The sequence below is a fragment of the Mandrillus leucophaeus genome, unplaced genomic scaffold (genome assembly GCF_000951045.1).
Source record: "Mandrillus leucophaeus isolate KB7577 unplaced genomic scaffold, Mleu.le_1.0 Scaffold1511, whole genome shotgun sequence".
NCBI classification, from domain to species: Eukaryota; Metazoa; Chordata; class Mammalia; order Primates; family Cercopithecidae; genus Mandrillus; species Mandrillus leucophaeus.
This window is the reverse complement of record NW_012101490.1, coordinates 240588-265116: the sequence shown is the minus strand read 5'-3', so window position 1 is coordinate 265116 and position 24529 is coordinate 240588. Positions and strand designations below refer to the sequence as shown.

The window sequence follows — 24529 nt, the reverse complement described above, 5'->3', positions numbered from 1 at the left end:
TGGATTGGGCTTGCTAGTATTTTGTGGAGGGGTTTGAGGGGTTTTCTGTGCATATTCATATATGATATAGTATTGTTTCTTATAGTGAAAATTTTGAAACAACCTAAATGTCCATTAATAGGCGAGTAGTTATATAAACTTCATAGCGATTTAAGCAAAAAAATAAATAAATAAAGTAGAGCTATACATTAACATATATGATATCTGAGACATGTTTTTAAAAATTGAAAATGTAATATGATATATTGAGTTACTGCTAACATAGAAGTGAGACAAATGTAAATATGAAAATACTATGCTGTTTTTGTTTGTGTAGTATTAAACTTCTTACAGTGAGAAAATATACTCACATGTATTTGTATAAATTCAAAATATATGTTGTTTTTTAAAAGGAAAATGACAATGAACTCACTGATATCAATAAACCTGTGTCCTAACAAATTTTACTGTAAACCAAGGAAAGTCTGGTTAGCCTACAACACTGTCCTGTTTCTCCCTACCACACCTAGTGCAAGCAATCAGTATGATTAGAACTTGTCTTACTTTAAAATGTGAAATAAATTTACCAGCACAGGATCTATACAAGTATCTGGCAATAGGAAAAAGATAAAGGGGACAAGGAAAGCAAATGACTTTTTAAAAATCCTGGCAAAATGTTACCAAGGAAAAGATGTAAATTGTGACCCAATGTTACTGCCATGAATTTCAAAAAGTGATCAACAGTCGCCTTGATAAAATAGGAACTCAAAGGCCAGGCACAGTGGCTCATGCCTGTAACCCCAGCACTTTGGGAGGCCGGGGCAGGGGGATCACCTGAGGTCAGGAGTTCGAGACCAGCCTGGCCAACATGGTGAAACCCCGTCTCTACTAAAAATACAAAACTTAGCTGGGCGTGTTGGTGGGCGCCTGTAATCCCAGCTACTAAGGAGGCTGAGGTAGGAGAATCACTTGAACCCGGAAGGTGGAGGTTGCAGTGAGCTGAGATCACACCACTGTACTCCAGCCTAGGCAACAAAGCAAAACTCCATCTCAAAAAAAAAAAAAAAAAGAAACTAAGAATTCATAGCTAAGACACAAGACCTCAATGAAGAAACGGTGACGCAATGAAGCAAGAGAGAGAGATGAAACGTGACTTAGCAGAACTGAGGACATACCGTAGGAGAGGTCAGTGAATCCATCACAAAAACCAGGTCTACATGGAAGCAGACAGAGAATATCAACACTATGAGAGTGCAGTAAGAAACCCGGAAGACAGGATTGAGAAAAACACCAGGGGAAAATGGAAATAAACAAAAAGTCCCAAGGATAAAAGATCACATGAGCACTGCAGAAGACAAAGGCGACAAATGTATATACTTTGATATCTGCCCCCCCAAAAAAAACCAACCAAATAGATCCGAAAAAAAAAAAATGTACTGATAATATAGCCTTGTATCCAGGAAAAGTTGACACAAAACTACGAATAGCCTATTAGTTATTAGACGTTAAAGGTAAGACTCCTTTGAGCATCCCACCTAAATTTTAGAGAACCTAATAATGGGGCAATAACCAGCAGTCCTTAGACTTCTCCATGGTCACATTTTATGGAGCCACTCATACAACAGCCTCAGAGAAAGTAAGTATGACCCCAACATGTTATAGCAGCCAAACTGACAGTCAAGGATAAGGACAATGAACAATTATTTTTTGCTATACAGTATTATATTTCAGAAAATATAATTCCCATAAGTCCATCTCAAAGGGAACAAATTTGAGGCAAGCAAGAATTTATTAGAGAAACTGGCAGAAGAATGCATAACAAACATTAAATTCCTTTTTAGGATTAAAACTAAAACAACTATAGGAATTACCTTAGTAAAAAGTAAATGTTACAAACTAATACAATGTCAAAATGATACAATAAAAGTTGAAATGGGATGTGAGAAAGTAGAATGTACTGTAATTATTCTCATTTCCTTATTTTGTAATATCCAGGGACTAAATTACATCTGATAAGTTACACAGTAGAAGTATAAATATACAGGCCTATGGAAAAACATTCAATAAAACAGAAACAACAACTAGAATTTATTGGTAAGGGACAGGATGAAGAAATCCAACTAAATAGTATACAGCTCCACTGTTTGCTCATTTAATGAACCAAATGGGGGTAGGAAAGTACAAATATGTAAAATAATAGCGAATAGGGAAATAAAGTATAAAGGAAATTAATAAATCATAAGAGATTACATTGCTCGGTTCTGTAAATAAGTTTAAAACCTGTTTGAAATGAATGATTGAAAAAATAATTTCCCAATTGTGACTCTACATAAAATCAACACAGGTAAGTTATAGAAGCATAGAAATACTCCTAATTAAAGCAAGAATAATATTGATACCAAAACCCAATCCAACAAAGAAAGCGTAATAACAATTACAGAGCATTCTTAGGAATAATGTTGCAAAAGTTCTAAATATTAGCAAACAATTCAGCAGCATATTAAAATTATATGCTATGGCCAAATAAGGTTTATTCTGAGATATGAAGTTTTATATTAGTAAATATATTCATATAATTTACTATTAATAGAACAAGGTGCAAGAGCAAGAGGAAACTATGCACTTAGATGCTGAAAAGGCATGCAGTAAAATTCAACCTTTATTCCTGATAAAACTCTTAATATGAGAATAACGTATATGTCTTTAATATGATTATATTATGCATAAAGTATGTTATATGTGAGATATTATATATAACTGTAAGCCCACATTATATTCAACAGCGAAACACTATAAGCATTCTTGTTGTAATCAAAAACAAAACAAGGGTGTACATTCTCTCCAGGAATATTTAACATTTTTCTGGTGGTGCTCACCAATGCATTTAGAAAAGAAAAATAACTATGGCCACACCACCCTGAATGTGTCTGATCTCAGAAGCTAAGCTGAAGTCAGGTCTGGTTAGTACTTGAATGGGAGAGAAATATATATATTTATACCATAAACATTTCAAAAGAGTAAAACTATTACTGTGGTAGATATTATTGTGATATTATTATTTATCTTGAAAACCTAAGAGAATTAACCTTGAAAATATGACAATTATAAGAGGATTCAGGAAATTGGGTACAAAATTAATACATAGAAACCAGTTGCATTGTTTTTGTACAAATTAATAAACAGTTAAAAGATAAAAGGTAGGAAACAATGCAAGGGATTGATCTGATCTAACCTGGGAAGCACAAAGTAATCCAAGCAGGGTAAATAAAAAATAAAAGATAAAATAAGCACTGCAGAAGACAAAAGAGATAAACATATATACTCTGATGTTCAAAAGAAAACCAAATAGATCAGAAAAAATTAACATACTAATAATATAGCTTTGTGTCCCAAGAAACGTTGATACAAAACTATAAGTAGTCTAATAGTTCTTAGACGTTAAAGGTAAAATGTGACTGGAGAAATTTGACAACCGGTATTTCCCCATTATCCGTGCTCAGAAATGTCTTGGTGAAACTGCAGAACACCAAGGAGTATCGCTGAGACAGGCCACTTAGAAAGGAACGACACTCAGAATGATGACTGCCTTCTTGATATCATAAGGGAAGCCAGAAGACAGTGGAAAAGTATATTTCAAGTGTTGAAGGAAAATAACAATCAATTTAGAATCAAATGCCCGAGAACACCATTTCTCAAAACCAAGAGAATGTCAATGAAGACATTTATAGATAAACAAAGCCAGAGAGTTTACAACAACCAAGAGACCTACACTAAAGGACCTTCACATTTAAGGAAGAAAAACAGATACCAGAAGCATGGTCTGATATGGGGAAGAAATGGTGAGGGAAAAAAATGATAAATGTTTATGTAAAACTAAGCAAACGCCACATGTATGAAATAATTTTAAAAAAAAAGCTAAGACATGGATCCATGTATCATCTAAACCATGACAAGTGTGATCACAGTTCAACTCTGAGGTCTTGGTATGGTTTGGGAGAAAAACAGTATGATGATTTCAGTAGATGTACAAAAACATTTTATTAACTTTAATACCTCTTCATGATAAAAACTGTTAGCACACTAAGTATTCAAAAAGAGAATGTTCCCACATATGTTTATTGTGGCACTGTTTACAATAGCAAAGACTTGGAACCAACCCAAATTCCCATCAGTGATAGACTGGATAAAGAAAATTTGACACATATACACCATGGAATACTATGCAACCATAAAAAAGAATGAGTTCATGTCCTTTGCAGGGACATGGATGAAGCTGGAAACCATCATTTTCAGCAAACTAACGCGGGAACAGAAAACCAAACACCACATGTTCTTACTCATAAGTGGGAGTTGAACAATGAGAATTCATGGACACAGGGAGGGGAACATCACATACTGGGGCCTGTCAGGGGATGGGGGAAAAGGGGAGGGAGAGCATTAGGACAAATACCTAATGCATGCAGGGCTTAAAACCTAGATGATGGGTTGATGGGTGCAGCAAACCACCGTGGCACATGTATAGCTATGTAACAAACCTACACGTTCAGCACATGTATCCCAGAACTTAAAGTAAAATTTAAACAAAAAAGAGAATGTCCCTAACCTGATAAATGATTAATGATACCTATCCTATTCTCACAGTAGCAATCTCTTTCGGTGGGAAAACTTTGGAAGCATTCCTGTGACATCATGAATTACACAAGGATGTCACAATCTCATTTTCCTTACAATGTGGTTTTGTAAGTTGCAGCCAGAATAGTAAAAAAGAAATTAAAGGCATAAAGACTAGAAAGGAAGAAACAGAACTGTCATATTAGCAGATGTTAAGTTAGCTATGTAGAAACTCAGCCACAATATACAAATTACTATAAATAGTTTTTAAAATGTAGCTGGCTATAGAATGCCTCATATAGCCTATAGATCAATATACTTTCTACTTGATCCATTTATAATTTTTGAATTTTGTACCTTAGACATACATTACCTAGCAAAACTAATTATTTTGAAGTTGTATAATACTGATCTTTTAAAAGTACATATAATATTCTGTTCATATAAAATGATATGTGTATGTTTATATGCATTAAGAGATGTTGAAAAGGCTGGTCAAAATATTACTTTCCTGGGGTAATTTTCTCGTTGTGATGTGGTATAGGTCAATTCTGGGTTTCTGCTGTATGTTGTTTGAACTTTTGTATACTATTTTGATAATAAAAATAAAGCCATTTTATTGTGAGAAAATGAATGAATAAATAAATAAACCCCTCAAAATAGGTATTTCCATAATCTGCACATAGTTGAACCTAGAAATTTCTAATTTTTTACAGCTCCACTCATGATTCTGGTGATCACATTGGGAACAACACGGCTAGGATTTGTAATCTAAGTTGAGATCCTCATCTAAATTGCAGAAACAAATGCCTAATGCTCTTGTCTAAATCCCAAATAAAAATCAAACCAAGATTATTACCAGCCTACATTTCAGAGTCTCACCATCATGTAGGGCTCATTTATTGTCAGTCGCCCCATTAACCAGGCATCAGCCAGTTGCCAGCTTCTGCCCTGGCAGCTTCAATCATGTCTTCACTGCCCACCTGCTGTTCTGGCCCCCTACTCTTCTTAAAAATATGCAAGGAAATGGACAAAACTATACAAGTGTGATAGCTGCAGAAATGGCCAAAGACGGCGGAAGCAAGAAACAGTGCACCGTGTTTTAAGGTAATGCTGTAGTTTTGTCATAGGGCAAATTGCTTGGTTTCTGCTGTCATCCCATGGATATTCAGGGAAGTTCAAAATACAACAAAGAGAAAAAGGCCCTCCAGCAGATGAATGAGACCAGGGCCACTTTTCACTGATGCTCCAGGGAGTGCCATTCACATAGAATTCCAGGCTGTATTCATTTGCTATGGTTTCCATAACAAAGTGCCACAAACTAGGTGGCATAAGCAACAGAAACTTTCTGTCTTTTGGTTCTGGAGGTGAGAAATCTGAGATCAGGGTGTCAGCAGGGTTGGATCCTTCTGCAGGTCATGAGGGAGGATCTGTTCCATGCCTCTTGCCTAACTTCCGGTGGTTTGCTGGCAGTCTTTGGCGTTCCTTGGCTGCTTTGTAGAAGCATCACTTCATCTCTGCCTTTGTGTTCTCGTGACATTCTTCTTGTGTGCATGTCTGTGTCCAAACTTCCCCTTTTTATAAGGACATCAGTAATATTGGATTAGGCCCACCTACTCGTGGATGACGTCATCTTAATATGTCTGCAGTGGTCACATGCTGATGTTCTGGTTACCGGGGCGGGGGGTGGGGAGGGCAGAGGAGGGGGACACCACTCAACCTGAAACATGCAAATCCTGCTCTCTGGAAATGAGGCCGCCGGGAGATTCTGGCCTTAGGAGAGCTGCCTCCTTTTTTGGCTCTCTCGATTTCTCAGAGCTGCACCAGCCCTCCATTTCTGAAGCCACTGTCGGGGGCTCGGTAGCTAGATTTTGGCCGGGGCAGCTGCGTGGCCTCTGGTACAGGGTGGAGGTGTGGTTTACCTCTATATCATTTGTTGCTACAGGTTATATCGAAGCTGCCATCATTCCCGCTGGAGCTCGGAGGATCCGTGTGGTGGAGGATAAACCTGCCCACAGCTTTCTGGGTAAAACAAAAATGACTTGACTCACCATTTATGTGTTGAGAATCGATTTTGATGATCAGTCTGGTAAATCGGTTCAGTGTCATTCCTCCCGGGTTATGGCTGGTTTCACACCTGTATTGTGATGACAGGAACACCCAGAGGTGACCACACAGCGCCGTCATATTTGACTAACATGCAGCCATCCCCAGGGTGGATTAGGGGCGGGAACAGGAAGGAAAATGATGGAAGACAAGCTTGGGACAGGAAGGAAGATCATGGAAGAGTGAAGGAAGTTGTGAGGAATTGGGCAGGTTACCAGTTCCCCAATGTAACCCCATAGAGCTGAAAGCAGATTGAGTCTGGGCAGTGCAGGCCATTGGCCAACTTGCAGGAAGCCCCATTGGGCTGCCTGTGGCTCTGGGGACGACTTCTTAGCTGGAAAAAGAACAACAGTCCTAAGTCTAATGGAAACCCAGAAGGACACCAGTTTCACTAAGGTCTGTGTATTCCAGATTCCTAGTGGCCGGCGCATTGACTTCAAGCACAAACACCTGCATCTTTCCATAGACTTGGGTTCTATTCTGGACTGATTTTCCTAACTATACATGAGCAAAGCCATTCTGATAAGTCCCTTCCTAGCCAGAGAAGACCTTCTGAGAGTATCCTTGGCCCAATTCCCAGCCTCCCCGTCAACCCCAGCAAAGGTTAGCCCAGGACTTGAGCCCCAGGGTGGTTGGAGTTCTGAGTTGGACACAGAAGTGGAGACAGCAGGGTGCCCAGAGGCTGCCTCTGCTCCTACCTCCCTGGCTTGGAACATGTTGTGGCCCCTGTCCTTTTGCCAGCTTTAATCCCATGTTCCTGTCTTGGGTTAAACTTAAACTCAAGGTGGCTGATCTTCCTCAGGTACCCTTCTTCTGAGCTGTCCTCATGTCATCACCTCTCAGCCTGTGTTGCAAAGTGCTGATTGAGACTGAAGAAAGAAAAAGTAAGACATGATTTGTCGAGTTTCAAAAAATGATTTTAGCTAAATTGAAGTTACCCATGGAACCCTTTTATTTCCATTTTTATTACTCATTTTTTTTAAATGACATCTTTGTCCACATTCCTGCCTTTGTAGACTATGCAAAAGTCCGAGTCTTTCTTTGAAATGGTCTCTGCTTGAGAAACTCAAAGTCTGATGAGACAGACACAAAACAAATATCTAATAGGCAAGTTTACAATGAAGACCACAATCCTGTTAATTAAAGAGTTAGGGAATGCTTTGATGCTAACATGCCCCCGGCACACCTGCCTTGGGGAAGGCAGGAGTGCCCGTTTCCAAGCACCCACGTGGGTTATCACTGGCACCACACTCTGTGGATCCCCCCATGTCCCAAGCTGCCCTGCCACCTCCTCCGCAGCTTGGTTACCTGCCATCCATCCTGCCTCCTTGGGGCTGTGACGGCAGCTCGTGCTTCTGTTGCCAGGGTAAGACCTTGCCATCCCTGGAGTTGACATCCATATGCATTTTCATCTGCCCTGTGGTTTCCCACCTCCCCTGCATGGACAGTGTCCCTCCCTTGCCTGGCACTCTCCTCCCCAGCTGTCCCAGCTGTCACTCTGCAAATAGAACACTTAAAACTGCATTCTGAAACAAGGCCTCTTGCTGCTTTTGGCAGCTTCAAAGTGACAGCCTCTTTTCACTAAATTCACAAAGAGCCTACTCCCTCTCCTTTTGCCCATCAAAGGACATCGGGTCAGCCTCACCAGCATTTGCACTGGAAGCCCCACCACCTGGTATCATGCCAAAAAGTTACCCTTGCCCTTCCCAACCCATGCATTTGAGTGTACTGGAGGCCCTCCGTGGGAGGCTGATGTCACCTTTCATCCTAATTCAAAATTCGCAGTCTGGTTATTCCAAGAGGTAGTTCAGCTTGGAGGTCAAATCAGTGGTTCTTCCATCAAGCCCCAGAAGGTGCCCCCGTAAGTCCCTTGGCTTCCGACCCTGGCTTCTGAGATTTCCCAGCATGGCTTCTCCACCTGGCTCAGCCCTAAGTGTCTGGCAATAGGAGTGTCTTCCTTATCTCCACTTTTGTATGGCAATTTAAGAATGGCAGAGGATGTTAGAATCCTTTGGATCGCTCCTCAACTTCTGATTCCTATGGGTACAAACAGACTTTTCACTCAAACTCACTTTAGGGCCAGCAGGTGCTAACTAGCAGATGCCACCCAGGAGAATGAGCTCTTGTGATCGTCCCTCAGCTCCTGAAGCCTGAGGGTCATGTATACAAAAAAAGAACGATGGCATCTGCGATAGTGGCTCCCAATCACTGAGCTCGCCTGTGCCTTAGAGACCTGATCCCTAATCCCCCTAAATGGGCTGCAAGGTATTGCTCTGCTTCCTTCACAGAGGGGCAAGCTGAAGCTCCAAGGGGCTTGGTGTCTCATCCAGGTTCCCCAGCTCCTCTGAGTTCACTACAATTCATGGAGCCTCTCAGAATTACTCTGTCCAATCATGGCCAGAGACTGCCGGATGGAGATTTTTCACGGGAGAATACACGTTAAACCTGCCTGTTGTTACCACTACGTTGTGTGCTCTTCAGAACAAACCTGCATGCCACGGAGATTGGTTTAACGTCTCAGGGTGACTGCTCAGCTCTCCAGAAGCACTGGGCCTCCATGGGAGGTTGGAGCCAGCTTCCTGCCTTATCTTATCCAGAAGGCATAATCCCAGGACTCCAGGGCCTGGCTGATGGACATGGGCAAGCCTGAAGGTGGTCCACGCTCATTATGTTTCTAAAGTTAGTTCAAAAAGGCCTTGTTTCCACTCAGCACTGGGTGCTTTGGAAGTCAACCCAGTGTAACTTTGAATTGCTCTCACATTTGCTGAGAGCAATTCCTGAAGAATTTCACCCCACCTACCTTCAGCCCACGCTGGCTGGCTTTCTGCTCAAAACCACCTGGAACAGGAAATGCCTGGGCAGTTTGTATCCATAGCTAAGAACAGAGCTGGCAGAACTCCGAGTGGAAATAAAAGGAGCTGACTCGCTGCCAGGATTAGAAGTAGGTTGACTGTGGGTCAGGTCTTCCAGTGAAGCTAGGAAGGAGAGAGACTAAAAGAACCCCACTCGGGCTTCTGCTCAGCTCTGTGCCAGAGAGGCGCATGTGGACAGGGTCAGAGTTCGCATCTGCCTCCAGCCAGCTCTGAAAAGGAGCATGCCCTTCCCTCAGGAATGCCCCCACCTCGCTCCTTGGAATGGCTCATGGTCTTCCCCACAGTGCCTGGAAGACCAGGATGGTGTGTGAGTGTCCACAGAGAGGAAGAAGAGCCGGAGACAGAAATGGATGTTCTGCATGTAACCTCACACTCCAGCTCGTTGCAAAGGTTTTGTTCTGCCCTGGTGGCAAAGGAAAGTGTATCCACCCATGTGGTGCCCCATAGAAGTCTAACTGTTGAGAGCTTCTGAGCAAAACCCACAAAAGTGAGCATGGTTATGTTTTGGATAGCGGTTTAAAACTTCCAATCTCCGGCCCAGGCGAAATGAGCAAGGGAAAATCTCCTCCCCAGCAAACCAGAACTTCAGACATCACAGATAAAATGAAATCACTGGGGGAATCCCCTGTTCTTTGCTCCGTTAATTGCCCATAAAATCAAAGCATTTGTAATCATTTTAATTGCTCCATGGAGTCTTTTCTGGGTCCAAACATATCCTGATTTCAAGTGCACACTAATTAATCTCAAAATACTTAGAGACAACGGGGGCTTGGAGATACTCGTTGATGCTCAAGGTTTGAGGGGACAGGAACTTGTAGAGCCAAAAATGCATTTAATTTGGAAGGTTGTCTTTCAGGAAAAAAAAATGCATTATGCATAGGGCTGTGGAAAGGACTCCTGCCTGGAGCTGCAGCCTCAGAGGCCTTTGCAGACCCCACTCTGTGCAGCTAACGCAAGGCAGGAGAACAACCAAGCTGCCACAGAAGGGGGCAGGAGGTGACCTGCATTGTCTCTCTGGAGTTGACATGGCCCCATGAAGTCATTGTTCATGGGACTCCACAATGAACCTATTTAGTCACTGTTAAAAATGATCTTGACATCCCAACAGAATCTCTGAGCTGACATCTCTTTTGAAGGGATGTCAAGCACTAACTTCTGATTTTTGCAGGAAGTTATGATTTTTCACATGGACCACAGCAAACTGCAAATTTGGCATCTTGCTAAGTGACACCAAAGTGAAAAGGCTGGAAGTAACCCCCATGCCTCTTAGATCTGCTGACCTCCTGCTAATAACTCTGCCTGTGTTTTCCTCTCCCTGAGAGATACACAAATGTGTGGCTGCGAGCACGCTGTCCCGAGGAAAGGCGTGCAGGCTCTAAGCTGGAAAGCTGCATTTGCAGTACACCAGAACTTGCAGCCGCTGTGGCGATGGCCACAGGCAGTGCGTGGGCATGCAAAGTATACGTATTCTTTCTGCGGCTCTGAGAGCTGACCCCAAACCCATGCCTGGCCTCAACCAAGTTGTGATTGTGCAGGAGTTCTCCAACTCATCAGCTGCAGACCAGGACCTCCAAAGCAAAGACAAGCATCTTCAGAATTCACTGGAGTGCCCCCACAGCTGTGTGTGGCTTGTGAGAGCCAGTTATAGGCATCTCTTCCCCACTCCTTGTTCACTGATGCCAGGTGGATAACAAAATCTGTCATGGTGAGGGTATTTACACTTTGGGTCGCAAATATACCATAACTCTAGGCTGTTTTCCCCAGAGAGCCGGCTGTCACTAGCACTCGGTTGTCCGATATGTTCCTCCCGATGAGCAGTTGACCTTGCCGGGGTTCGGCCGTCAGCTGCAGCCTCTTTCACTTTCCTGTCCCATAATTCCTTGACCACACCCAGTGACTCCTCTGAGGCCTCCAGTAGCCCTCTTCCTGACACCTCTCCCACTTATTCCACTACAGACAGGAAAGACCCCACTCTGGTGATCAGAGGATGGCAGGCTCCAAGGCCCAACTGGCTCTGCCTCCACCTCATGCTGTAGTCGCTGCTGCTGGGCCACCCACTGTCGGGCCTCCGATGGCAGAAGCAGGGCTTCCCTGGGCCAGCCTCCACCTCTGTGCAGCGTTTCTGAGGATGGTCTTATAACCGTCTCCAGGTGTGCCCTCCTGCCCTTTTTTGGGCCTTTTCACTCTTGACCTCCCAGATGTTTTACTTTTGGCATGGAAGTAGGGTAGTTTGCAGGTTGTAATTCAGAGTCACTTTAAAACATCTTTTAAAAAGGGCCTGAGAAATACATAAACAAGGCCAGTGGAGAAAGAGTTACCTCTAAAGTGTTAGAGCCAGGATAAGAGTGTTAGAGCCAGGATAGGGGTGTTAGAGCTGGGATAGGGGTATGAGAGCTGAGGTAGGGGTGTTAGAGCCGGGATAGGAGTGTTAGAGCCAGGATAGGGGTGTTAGAGCCGGGATAGGGGTGTTAGAGCCAGGATAGAGGGTTAGAACCGGGATAAGAGGGTTAGAGCCAGGATAGGGGTGTTAGATCCGGAATAGGAGGGTTAGAGCCGGGGTAAGAGGGTTAGGGCCAAGATAGAGGTGTTAGTGCTGGGATATGGGCAGAGGCCCTGGATACTCAGCTTGGTGGTAAACATCTGGGGCCTATTTATAGGAAGCCATAATAGTAATTTTCTTTCCTCACCTGCTCTGCCCTCATCGTGATTAGCATTTTTTAACCCAACCTCCAGAAAGCATGTGTGAAAGCCAAACCCAGCTCTCAGTTGCTGAGTACCAGCTTCAGGCACTGCTGGATCCAGAGGCTTAAAATGATGTCACAGGAAAAATGGTCTCTCTCCGCACTGGCACTCCTGCCTGTCCTCTTTGTGGACATCTTCCTGTGGGCTGGTAGATCCAGGCTCACGTCCAGTCTCTGGGAAACCCTGTGGGAAGAAAGCTGCCTTTTTCTAAGGTGAACGAAAGTCCCCCTGTTTGGGGTTGGGTGATGGGCCTGTGCCTGGAACTGCGGGGTCCAGCCCCACGTGACAGGAGGAAAAACATGTTCCCACGAGAAATCTTGGGTACCATTGCTTAGAGGGAGAAACAGATGCCGTGTGATGGGCACAGTGGGTGTTCACAGAAGCCATGAACCAGGGATGAGCCTGGGGCCCCAGCCCAGGGCAGCCAATGTTGGAGTCTGTCACTGGCGGGGTGTGGATATGGGAGTCAGCCGGTCTGTGCCGGTGGCCCAGCAAGGAGGAGAGCAGCTGCCTGGCTTCCCTCTGGTCTTTGTGAGAGAAATGGGTTCTACGGAGCAGGTCCTGGTGTGACTGTGGTCAGCACACAGCTTCAAAGAAATCATTTGCTCATCTCTGACTCCTCTGTATAAGCCACCTCAGCATGCGTGGGTGTCCTTTATTCTCACAGTGAGCCCCCTTCCTCCTTCCCACCCTCTGAGGCCACTCTTCATCTCTCGCCTCCTTTTCCCAGCTGAACCTCCGAAAAGTAGAAAAAACTTCGCCTTCCACTTGCTTCTCCGTACGGGGCGCAGTGCCTTCCTCCCTCCATCACCCTGCCTAGAACTGATCTTAGCAGTCCTGGCCTCTGAGGGTCAGGAACGACCGTCCTGCTTCACACTCCGCAGGCAGCCACACGCTGCTGAGCCACACACTGCAGGTGGCGTTGTCTCCCTCCCTGTCCTACACACTCAGCTGAAAGCGGGCTTGTCCCAGGAAGCCTTCCCTATCTGCCTCGTCCCACAACATTCCTAGACCCCGGAGGCACCTTACCATAAAGCTTGTGAAATTGTGTTATGTTCATCTTTTCTCTGTCTCCCTTCCAAACTGTGAGCTCCCTGGGGGTAAGAGCTGTGTCTGTCTTTAGCCCCCGGTGAGGAGGCCCTCCAAATAGGGTGAGGGACTGGCAGGGAAGAGGGGTACATCTGCTGTTCCCGTAACTTATAGTTTCTGAGGTGTTTCTTCAAGCAGACGTCCCCAGCCCCCGGGTTGTGGACCAGCAGCAGTCCATGGTCTGTTAGGAGCCAGGCTGCACAGCAGGAGGTGAGTGGCCTGCGAGCAAGCATGACTGCCTGAGCTGCGCCTCCTGTCAGATCAGAAGCGGGGCATTAGATTCTCATAGGAGTGCAAGCCCTATTGTGAATGGCATGTGCAAGGGATCTAGGCTCTGCATGCCTTATGAGAATCTAATGGCTAATGATCTGAGGTGGAAAGTTTCATCCCAAAACCATCCCCCGCCACCCCACTTCCCCCAGCCCCCTGGTCTGTGGAAAAATTGTCTTCCACAAAACCAGTCCCTAGTCCCCAAAATCAGTCCTGGGGACTGCCGTCTTAAAGGACTCTAGCCCCTTGGTTTTTTCTGTCTGCTCCTTCCCACCAGCCCACATTGGATCCTAAGACCAAATAGATACCATGCATGTAAGGTGACAAATAGACCAAATTTAACCATGCATATGCAAGAGACAATTTTCTAAACCTGCAGAGAGCTTGAAAGAACGATGAATGTCCATGCACCCTTTGCCTACATTCACTAATAATTAATATAACCAAGTATATATTTGCATTATTGGCTCACTGGAAACACTGGAAATCCGTGAAATTAGTCATTTTTGTAAGAGTATATAGAATATGAAACCCTATAACAATTAGAGCCTGGAATTTGTCCTTTTTGAAAATAGGCCTTACCTTTGCATATTTCAGCATTAGTCATAAAACTATACTGATGCTATAACCTAAAGAATTGGGAATTGAAAGTTGTCAGAGTGATACGTGCAGTAGGGCTGGTCTACTGGATTCAGGTCTCCACTCTACAACTGAATAGCTTTGTGAGTTTGGGCAAGGTACTTCTCTGCGGCCCCATTGCCTCACCCATGAAGTGACGACAATAATTCAGAGGGATGTTGAGAAGAGTAAATGGGTCAGAGTATATGAAAGAGCCAACCTGGAGAATATGCTCCTTAAATGGCAGTTTGCAGATGGTGGCAGAAGAAGAGAAAAAGGAGAGGAAACTGTGGGCGTCCCAACATTCTCACCTCCTTTTCATAGCCAGGACATTTCAGCTGTGGGTCAGGTTTCTTGAAGGGAAACATATTCGGCTCCAAGTGGTAGGGCTTTCTCTCTCCTAAGCTGTCCCTAGAGTCCTGTAATCCTCAGCCTCTCTTAGCCACCCTGGATACGAGACCCCACTGGAAGCTACTCTGCTGGAAAGTTCCTAGAAGCGAGGAACCAGTTTCTCTTGGCAGTCCCTCTAACACCAGAAGCCCTGAGCATGCGTCTCCTCTGTGTTTGCCGGGAGTGAGCACTGGGACCATAATGTCCTGGAGACGGGAGCTGAGGCCAGGGGCTACCCAGCGTCCCTCTGCTGCTTGTGGCCTGCCGCAGCCTCGGGCTGACGAATTCAGCAGTAACCAAAACCCCTTTTGGGTTTCAACTCTCATTTTCCAAAATCAGTATTAAATGTGGGCATTTTATTTCTGGCCTCAGTAAGCAGAGAATAGTCAATGTGGCAGAATCTGATTTCGTTGATTATAGACTGAGTAGGGTCCCAAGGAGATATATGTAGATCAATTTGGGGTGTCCGTGGGGCTCCAGCTGCGTGTGTAGGGAGTGTGGGCCTAGGACCGAGGGTGCCCTGGAGTTCCCATTTTTGGAAATGACACAGACTTCCTATCACCTCTTGTCATCTGCCGTCTTCTCCTAAAATGCCAGAATAGGTTTTAGTTTGTTGGGATTTTTTTTTTTTTCCTAAATAACAACAGCAACAACAAAATAGAATGGCACTGCAGAGTGCTGTCCTCATGAGAACTACATGGTCTTCACCCGTAGGTGGAAAGACACAAGAAAAGTCCTAGTGAGCGCCTCGGAAAATAGTAAATACATGGCTTGTGTGGAAAACCAAGTTGCTGCTTACGGCCAGTCAGCAGCATGCTGATTCTCAGCCTCTCCTGACACAGTCTGTCCCTGGTAGAGATGTGGGCCAGCAAACGTGAGAACCTGAAACCCACAGAGCTAGGGTATGAGAGTGCCCCTCCCCTGCCACGCTCAGCCCCCAGCCACTGCTCATCCACAGCTGCCGAATGTGACCACTACATCTGTGGGTGGCTAGGATTTCCAAACATTCATACTTAATAGAGTAATGGTTGTTGACTGAAGGAACATCCACTTTAGTAGTATGGGGATATCAGATCCTTAAGAGGTGCTGGAGATGGGCTGCTCTCCTCCTAGAGCCCCAGGTAGGTAATAGGAAAGGGAGCTCATTTGTTTTGCTGAAACAGCAAAACCTGGTTTGTAGCCTAGGACACATTAAAATGGAATGAATTCATTGGGCAGAAAACCATCTGCTGGGTAAGTTTAGTGAAATGAGATCAGGCCGTGGTTGTCCCCATTCCCTGTCCCTCCACCCCTAACCCCAGCTATCTGAGTTGGTTTCGAGACAGGAGCCCAGGCTGGAAGGTGCCCATCAATCCCACAGCTCTCCCTGGGGATCCTAGGGATCTGCAGCTCTGTGCTCCCTGCAATCCAGGCTTTTGTTCTTAGTACACAGAGTACTCCCTTTCTCTTGCTTCAGGCCTCCCTCCTTCCCCCTGTGGAAGGGGAGACATCTGCCCCACTCAGGGGCCGCAGATTCCTTTTAAAGACAGGCTGGGTCCCCCCACCCCCAGCACCTTGATTCTTTGGTCTTCAATTTGCTTTCTAGCTCTCAAAGACTCCGGTAAGGGATCCATCAACAGTGACTGGAAGATAGAGCTCCCCGGAGAGTTCCAGATTGCAGGCACAACTGTTCGCTATGTGAGAAGGGGATTATGGGAGAAGATTTCTGCCAAGGGACCAACGAAACTACCGCTGCACTTGATGGTAACTTGCTGGGCTTCCACACTTGTCTTAGGGGGCATGGCTCCAAGAGGTCTACAAGCTTACTTTCCAGTTTACTTCTTCCTGGTACCTTGGGGGCAGGAAATGCATCCAGCTTCCAGGGGTTTATGAGGTCCCCTGCTGCTCAGTCCTCTCCCTTCTCTGGGTCTTTTCTTTTCCAGTCCCTTGCACTGCCTGCTTCAGAATTCTGTCATTGCTTCCCCTGGCTCTTCCCTGGCAGAGCTCCTATCTTTTTCAAAAGGAGCTGCCTCAAAGAAGGAAATGCTTAGCCACGTGGATGGCAGCCAGGGAGAGTTGACCTCGTTAAGCAGACAGCCCCACTCAAAGTCTGTTTTCACATCAGGTAGTGGGATGCATAGATCTGCCCTCACAGAGTGTATATCATTACCTTTTGCAAATGAACTTTGACTCCAGGTCCGAACTAGCATCCCTTAGATTTCACAGACCCAGCTTGCAACAGGCATTTGGGAATCCAGAAGGGGGATCAGATGATGCGGGTGTCCTACTCCCCAGATGATCTCCAGAAACCTGTGTGCTATTGGGCCAGGCCAGGGCGCCATCGTCTTACCTGTTGTCTCAGGGAGGCCTCCATGCAAGCCACTGAAACATCAGTGATGCATGCTTTTAAACGTGTCAGAGATCTCCAGGGAATGGAACGCCCTGCTTCCTTCTCAAGATCCAGGAGTTCTCATGGCTAACTTCTGATAGCTCATCATTATTGATTCTGTGTCTCCTTCCAGAAAACAGGATTTGTGGCAGCTTGTGCCCCTGTAATTAAAGCACACTTTGTCCTCAGTGCCTGCCAGAGTCTCTCCATGGAAGTTCTTCTTCCCCATTAATTTGTGATCTCTGGCAGCCTGTAAGTGTTCCAGATTAATTGACACCCAAAAGATTTTCTAGCCATTACCCAGGGAATCTCCCGAGGAGGCTTGCTCTGCCAGGGAGCACTGGCACCCAGGGTGGGCATTACCCCATAGTGGTGTTAACCCCGTTACGATTTCTGGGTAGACAAAGGCAAGGCAGTTTTCATGTGCAATCTCAACCACGTAGAAATCTGCCAGTGCACCACTCAGCCCGCTAAATCCACTGCAAATACGTTCCTGCAAGTAGGTTTCTGGGACCTAATAATGTGTACCTAAGTCATTTCTCTGGGATAAGATTGTTTCCTAGTCACAGAACAAATCCTCCTATTCCGAGTTAAAAGCAGTTATTCAGAGGGACTAAGAGAGGAGGCAAAACATAAAACCTGTACTGAAACCTCACCTGTTAACATGAGAATTTGCTTTCTCTAGCAAACACCAATGTGAGTGTATTTCCCTTTTCACCAAAAGCTTTTGTAAACTGAGCAAGTTGTTAGCCCGTTAAAGCGAAGTACGCAGCCTGGATTCATTCAGACCAGGATGAACAAAACTCGGAGAAAGCAACTACTACCGTAACTGAAGTTTCAGCCCTCGCTTAATATTGATGGCTTTTCTTTCAAAATGTGATTGTCACTTGAAGATTTTAAAACTGAAAATGAGAGGTGCCCCTTTGCCTCTATATAGAAAGCCATTGTCCCCAAACTGGGGTGTACACACTGTTTGCAGAATCTGTAGCACCCAAAGAATCATGGGGACCTGCATTTGAAACCAATTATACACACACACACACACACACAAAATACGTGGCTACAAAATTGCATGAAATTTGTTTCATATGAATTCTCAATTCACCAGTCTTATTCTCATACTGAGCTGATAAAGATCTCTTTCTAAGACTAGTTTGGTTTTTGGTGGACTTGTTTTCCTAACTGGAGGCATTTTTCCAAATGTGTTACGCCAGGTCTCTCTGGTGAAGCCGTGGATGTTGATGCAGTTAGGTTTGCTCTTAGCACTGCAGCCCAACCCCACAACTCAGCCTTGGAGACTGAGAGATGGCTGGAGGGAAATGGCTCCCATTGTCTGGTACACTTTGACCTGGTCTGCCACAAGTCAAGTCAGGTGGGCCATGCACACCCTCCCCTTAGTGCCTGCTGGCCCATTCTCTCGGACGTCTCAGGCTGGAAGTGAATCTGCTAGTTACTTAGACCCAGGGGCACTCACTGCTTCCAGGCTTAGCTTGAAGACTCATTATCCACAGACAAACCATGTTAAGCTCCTACAAGAGGGCTTGTTTGACACCATTGTGTCTAGATAAATAAAACTGATCATACACCTGCTGTCTTTACAAGACTTGTCACATGCCGTTCTAAACCCATCTATTCTGTATATTCTTGCTGACTAGGATTTCAGATCCAAGGTCTCCAAGCTGTATGGTAGTTTCCCACAAAACATGATAGATCCCTCCCTCTACCTCCACTGCACTCCTGGCTTGAAGCCTTGAGCCTGGCTCCTGCCACCCTTGGGTACAGTCATCATCCTGGCTCCCATGGCAGTGGAGGCCTCTTGCATCCTTGAACTCTCAAACCGATGCCACCCAAAGTCCTCTGGCAGTGAGCTGCATTTTGCCCTTGAGCTTGCCTTACCCCTGACTCTCTGGACCAACTGACATGGCAGTGGTTGATGATGGGGAGTGAAGGATGATGTTCATTTCCAAAGAAGTAGAGTCACCGCACTTGCTCTGATGCCTTTCTAGGTAAAAGTTTATCCATGTCTTTCCTGTGTGCAAGGGCAGCTTTGTGGGTGAACACGCAGGACTGTTCTCTGCGTGGAGCAACTCTCCATGAAAAGCGCAGTGAGAGGTTTCAGAGTTGCTTATCCTAAAGCTCCTAGTCTAAGCTGGTCTCTCTCTTGGGTAGGAAATAATAGAACTTCCTGATGATGGTTTGCATTCGCCCTGCTCCCAAGTTGAGTCCCTGAGGAATCCAGGGCTGAGATAAAGGAGCACCCTCAGTCAAACCTGTTTTCAGCCCCAGAAAAGAGCTGGTTACCCCTCATAGAGAAACAGCCACGGTGTGCCTGTGTGTGCAGATTTGGCAATCCCGTGGGCCTTCGTTCCTTTTCAAAATGGCCTTTTGTTTTGCGGCTGATCCAGGTGTTGTTATTTCACGACCAAGATTATGGAATTCATTATGAATACACTGTTCCTGTAAACCACACTGCGGAAAATCAAAGTGAACCAGAAAAACCGCAGGATTCTTTGTTCATCTGGACCCATAGCGGCTGGGAAGGGTGCAGTGTGCAGTGTGGAGGAGGTGAGTGGCCGTGGGCCGTGGCCTATTGGGTGTGGGGTTTTGCTGAAGGAAGGAGAAAGGCATCTGTGGCCAGCACACAGAGTCTGGGAAATCTGTAACCTGTAGTTCCATGGGAATTTAATCATACCCCACTGAAAATCTCTCTGTAGAATACTTGGGTAGAGTCTTCCCAACTCCCACACTAGGATCATGCCCATACCGCTGCTTTGCCCGGGGCTCAGGGCCCCCCAGCTCTGACCTGTGGGTGAAGTGGGGTTTGGCTGATGTATGACTACGTCTTGGGTGTGACAGGTGGACCCTGGGAATAAACAGAATAGACCTTCAACTGTTGCCGCTTGCTGGAGGGGCACCAAAGCATGTCTCTGCCCACTCCCAAATTCCCTTCCCTCTTGGCCACAGTCACCTCACTCCAGGACACAATGGAAAGAAAAAGTCCTGCAAGTCAGGTGAAACATTCCTAGCATGAGTCCTGACTGCACAACTTCCTGCTTGACCTCAGCAAATGACTTCCTCTCTCTACCACGAGTTCCCTCACCTCTAAAATAGGATAGTTGTCTCTCATGCCCCCTGCAGGGTCTGCAGGGTGAGCCAAAGAGCCTGTCATACAGCAAGAATCCATATGACCACAAGGCATTGTATTTATTGTTGTGTCATTGAGAGAGAGCAGTAGGAAGTCATTCTGAACTCTGAGTCAGCAGTTTCTTAGTACAGTGCTGTCTGTCACCCTAGTAGGGAACATAGCAGGGTCATGGAAGATGGAACACAGGGTGGGTGGATTTTAGTGGGCTCAGAGTTGGGACAGAAGATTGACCTGGACTCTGGTAGGCCAGCCCAGAGAGTTGGATGACGAAATGGAAGCCCGGGCATAGCCCCTGCCATCCCTAGTCCTGAGCATCTATTAACTGCTTGGATAAGTTTTATTGGATGTCCAATATGTAAAGCATTGCTTACCATTTAAGGGACTCATCCCATTTTTCATGGGTAGGAGTTATAGACACACAGGAATTCCTTCCTGGGCATCTTGGCCAACCACCCTCACTGTCTGTGCTTAGCCTCTTCCTGCAGCAGCCCTGCGGCAGTTGGCATAGCCTCTGGATACCACCATCAGCCCTGCATCCTCCACTCTGCACCTCTTCCCGGGGGACCTTCTCCCCCTCAGCCCTTAGCTGCCCGTTGTGCACATGGCCTTTCAACCTCCAAATCCAGCCAACACATCTACCTCTGATTCCAGCCAGATTTTCCTCTTGGGCAACTTGTCGCAAACTAAGCATAGCCCACATGGAAGAGTAAACAGGCTCTCCTGGGGTCAGGGGCAGGCTGCTCTGTTGCTGTTGGCTTGATGGCAATCCTTTTATGACACTGATGACTTCCAGCTTCCTAACACAGTGGTCAGACCTGCCACCACAGCTGAAAGCAGTTCTGTGCTTTCTGTACTCACAAAAGGCTGCCATGTGGGGCAGCAGGAACTGGCGGTGGAGTTCAGGTCTCCATGATTTCGAGTCATCCCTACGTGACAAATTGCCCAGGACACAGACCAGCAGGGAGCCCAGGATCCAAATAGTTGTGCTCGACTCCCTATTAATCTTTTATTGTCACTCTTCCCAAATAATAATAATAATGACAGCAGTAGAGCTAACATGAAGTGTTAGCCACCTGCCAGGTTCCGTTCTATGGACACCATATATATTTGTTTATTTTAATCATCACTGAGGCACCCTCAGGCACAGAGAAATTAAGCAAACCAGCCTGCTTGAGGAAACCGAGATGCAGAAACATGGTGGCCAACTGTCGACACTATGGTCACTGTGATGCTATTTGTGATAGAGCCAAGACTTGAACCCAGACAGCCTGGCTCCAAGGGCCACCCTCATAACTCCCAGTCACTCAGCCTGCCTGACAAAGGCCTGCCTGCCATGCAGTGTTTAGGGTGCTCTGGGAACACCCAAAAGAAGGGCTATATCCAACTGGGATAATGGATTAGCAAAGCTTCTCAAGAGCAGGTGGGAGCTCCGCCATAAGTACCAGCTGGCTGGCTAGACAAATTCAGAATGGCTCTGGAATGCCTGTCTAGAGGATGCAGGTCTGCGTGTCTTCCAGACCAGACTCCTTGTCCCCCACTTCTCCCCAGCAAGTAGGAGTTCTGTAATAGGTAGCCAGACTCTCTAGTGAGGGCTGATGTGTAAGTATTTAATTGAGATCGGATTCCATAGACTTTAAACATCAATCCAGAAGATAAAAAGATGAGCAATCTTTGGAAATTAAAGGCCCAAATCAACGAACCCCAAGCTGTCCAAGGACACGGCTGATCTGAGGTGTTGCTGCTTTCTCATCCTGTTCTAGAATCTTCCAGGGCCCCACTCTGCCTTCTGTGTCTTGCACCCTCCTCCCTGCAATTACAGTTCTTCTCTACAAACCCACACAACATTTACAACAGTCACTCTAAATGACAAAGTGCCCATCAGCAGCACCCAAACATTCCTTCATGGGCATGCAAGCCCAGCCTTTCCAGGTGGGTGAGGCCACAGTCTCTCAGCTCCCTGTGGTTTGGTTTCCAGGGGAGCGCAGAACCATCGTCTCATGCACACGGATTGTCAACAAGACCACAACTCTGGTGAACGACAGTGACTGCCCTCAAGCAAGCCGCCCAGAGCCCCAGGTCCGAAGGTGCAACTTGCACCCCTGCCAGTCACGGTAAGGAGCTGGGTTCTGTTCTGTAGCTTGGACCAACCAGAATCTGGGGCAGCAGCACCATCAATGGTGGGGAGCAATAGGCAGTTAATGCCACAGTACTGCTCTATGCTATGTTCCGTTATTGTTGATGAGTGATTTCTGCTTGCTCAAATTACCAAATTTCTAGCTACTGAGCCAGAACTCTGATGGAAATACAGTCTTCACTGGAAGGCATTCTGTAGGAGACCATTAGTAACATCTCATGGCACAGGAAAAAAAAAAAAAGCCACCACCACACTTTTAACCAGTACCCATTGGCTTCCCCAAATTACTTTGTCTTGGTGGAGAAGGAAACAAATATTGGCATCTGAGTGTCCAGGAGAAAGGGTGCACACAGGCTAATGTTGTGGGTGACCTGTTTCAGTGGCTGAAATTCATGCCAATGAGTGTGGATCTTGGTGTTTGTTCTTTGGGATCAATCAGAACTTCTGTCCCAACCCCAGCTTTCATGGCCGTGTTACCGATGTGAACTCTCTTAGGTTGTCAGGAGATGAATTGTGTGGAATGTGTTCATCAGCTAAGCCTCCTCTTTTCGAGTCATTTTAGCGTGACTTCGGCAAATCCATTACATTGTGTCATGTCACCCTTTGACCTTCCGTTCTGCTCTGAATTGAGGTGAATGGTTTTTGCTTTGCGGTTCTGTGTATCATTTAAGGCATGTTGACCTTTTCCAATTAGACTGGGTGTTTAGTATTTCCATTTTTTAGGTTTCTTAACTCAATTTGTGCCGCTCGCCTAGTACAAGAGTTTCACAACATATTTGGCTTCTGCACCAACCCACTTTGTTTTGTCAAACTCTTAAAATGTGTTTGAGTGAGAAAGAGAGGAGACAGGAAGGAAAAAAAGAAGGTGAGTCTTGCTGCGATGATTTTCTGTGCTCCTTGCCAAATTAAGAATGAAATTCCACCCTTAAGGCTGAAGGTCTGGAGGAAGAGCTCACTGCAGGAAATCTGCTTGAGCACCCTCGGTATGAGCAGCCGTACTACAAACCTATCGATCAGTCCCTCAACAAGTCACATTCATGGGCCACAGAAAGGACTTGCCACTGTAAAGACTCAGCAGTCTAACAGGCTACAGCCTCTTCTCTGGAAACTAAAGATGGCCTGGCCCTGGTGAAGTGATTGGAAAATAGGGTAAGAGACGATGGAGGAGGAGAGGTCAACATGAGTTCAATGGCATGATTGAGCAAAAAGGTCTTAGGGCTCCATTCGAGAAGCATATTTTAAAATCAGTTCTGTTTTCAAACTATTTTATACCCAAGTCTTTTTAAAATTATGCACAGAAACCAATAAAATGAAACAGATGAAATGAAAGCTGCTGCCACTGAATTGAGACACACACGTGATGTGGCAGAGTGGGCCAGTCTACTCTGCCTTTTCCACCTCTCACAGTAGGTCCTGGCTCTTCTGTGGGACTCCAGGGATAAAGTTTAAAAATCAAGGGTTCTGCTTCCTGTAATGATAGAGTAGCTTATATTGGACCAACCCTCCTGCAGATTACAATTACAAACTCTGGAGACAGTATAAAAAGCAACTGTTTAAAAGCTAGAAAGCAGCCTGGGAGAGGGGGCTCCCGCCTGTAATCCCAGCACTTTGGGAGGCCAAGGCGGGCAGATCACTTGAGGTCAGGAGTTCGAGATCAGCCTGGCCAACATGGTGAAACCCTGTCTCTACTAAAAATATAAAAATTAGCCGGGTGTGGTGGCAGATGCCTGTAATCTCAGCTACTCAGGAGGCTGAGGCAGGAGAATTGCTTGAACCTGGGAGGCGGAAGTTGCAGTGAGCCGAGATCGTGCCACTGCACTCCAGCCTGGGCAACAGAGCGAGACTCCATCTCAAAAATTAATTAATTAGTTAAAGCTAGAAAGCAATTAGAAACTGAAGAGAAATAAAGAAATGGAGGAATAGAGTGGCATGGAATTGAATTACCCATGTTGACAGCTCTTTAACCAAATGAAGGCCCTAGTTCCATGGAGACTAACTAAAAGTCTGATAGATACCTGCCATCTTTTACTGGTTAAGCCATCAAAGGAGAATATTCAGGGAAACCCATAGCAGCTAGAAATTGAGAAGGAAAAACTCCAGAAAAGAGGGAGCCACAGAAGGGGACTCCCAAATTCTGCATGTATCTCAAGAATCTCTGGGAATTCTTAGAGACTAAGGCCAAATCTAAGAATAAGACAGCCCCG

The 24529-nt window shown here is 45.7% G+C and overlaps 1 protein-coding gene across 1 annotated transcript in view; it reads left to right on the top strand.

Moving 5' to 3' along the window:
• LOC105535906 (A disintegrin and metalloproteinase with thrombospondin motifs 17) overlaps positions 1-24529 on the top strand; it is a 231163-nt gene that overhangs the window by 129432 nt on the left and 77202 nt on the right. The window contains exons 10-12 of the mRNA XM_011975158.1: positions 16264-16421; positions 19452-19611; positions 22167-22302. Coding sequence (XP_011830548.1) covers positions 16264-16421; positions 19452-19611; positions 22167-22302 — 454 coding nt within the window. The remainder of the gene's footprint in view (positions 1-16263; positions 16422-19451; positions 19612-22166; positions 22303-24529) is intronic.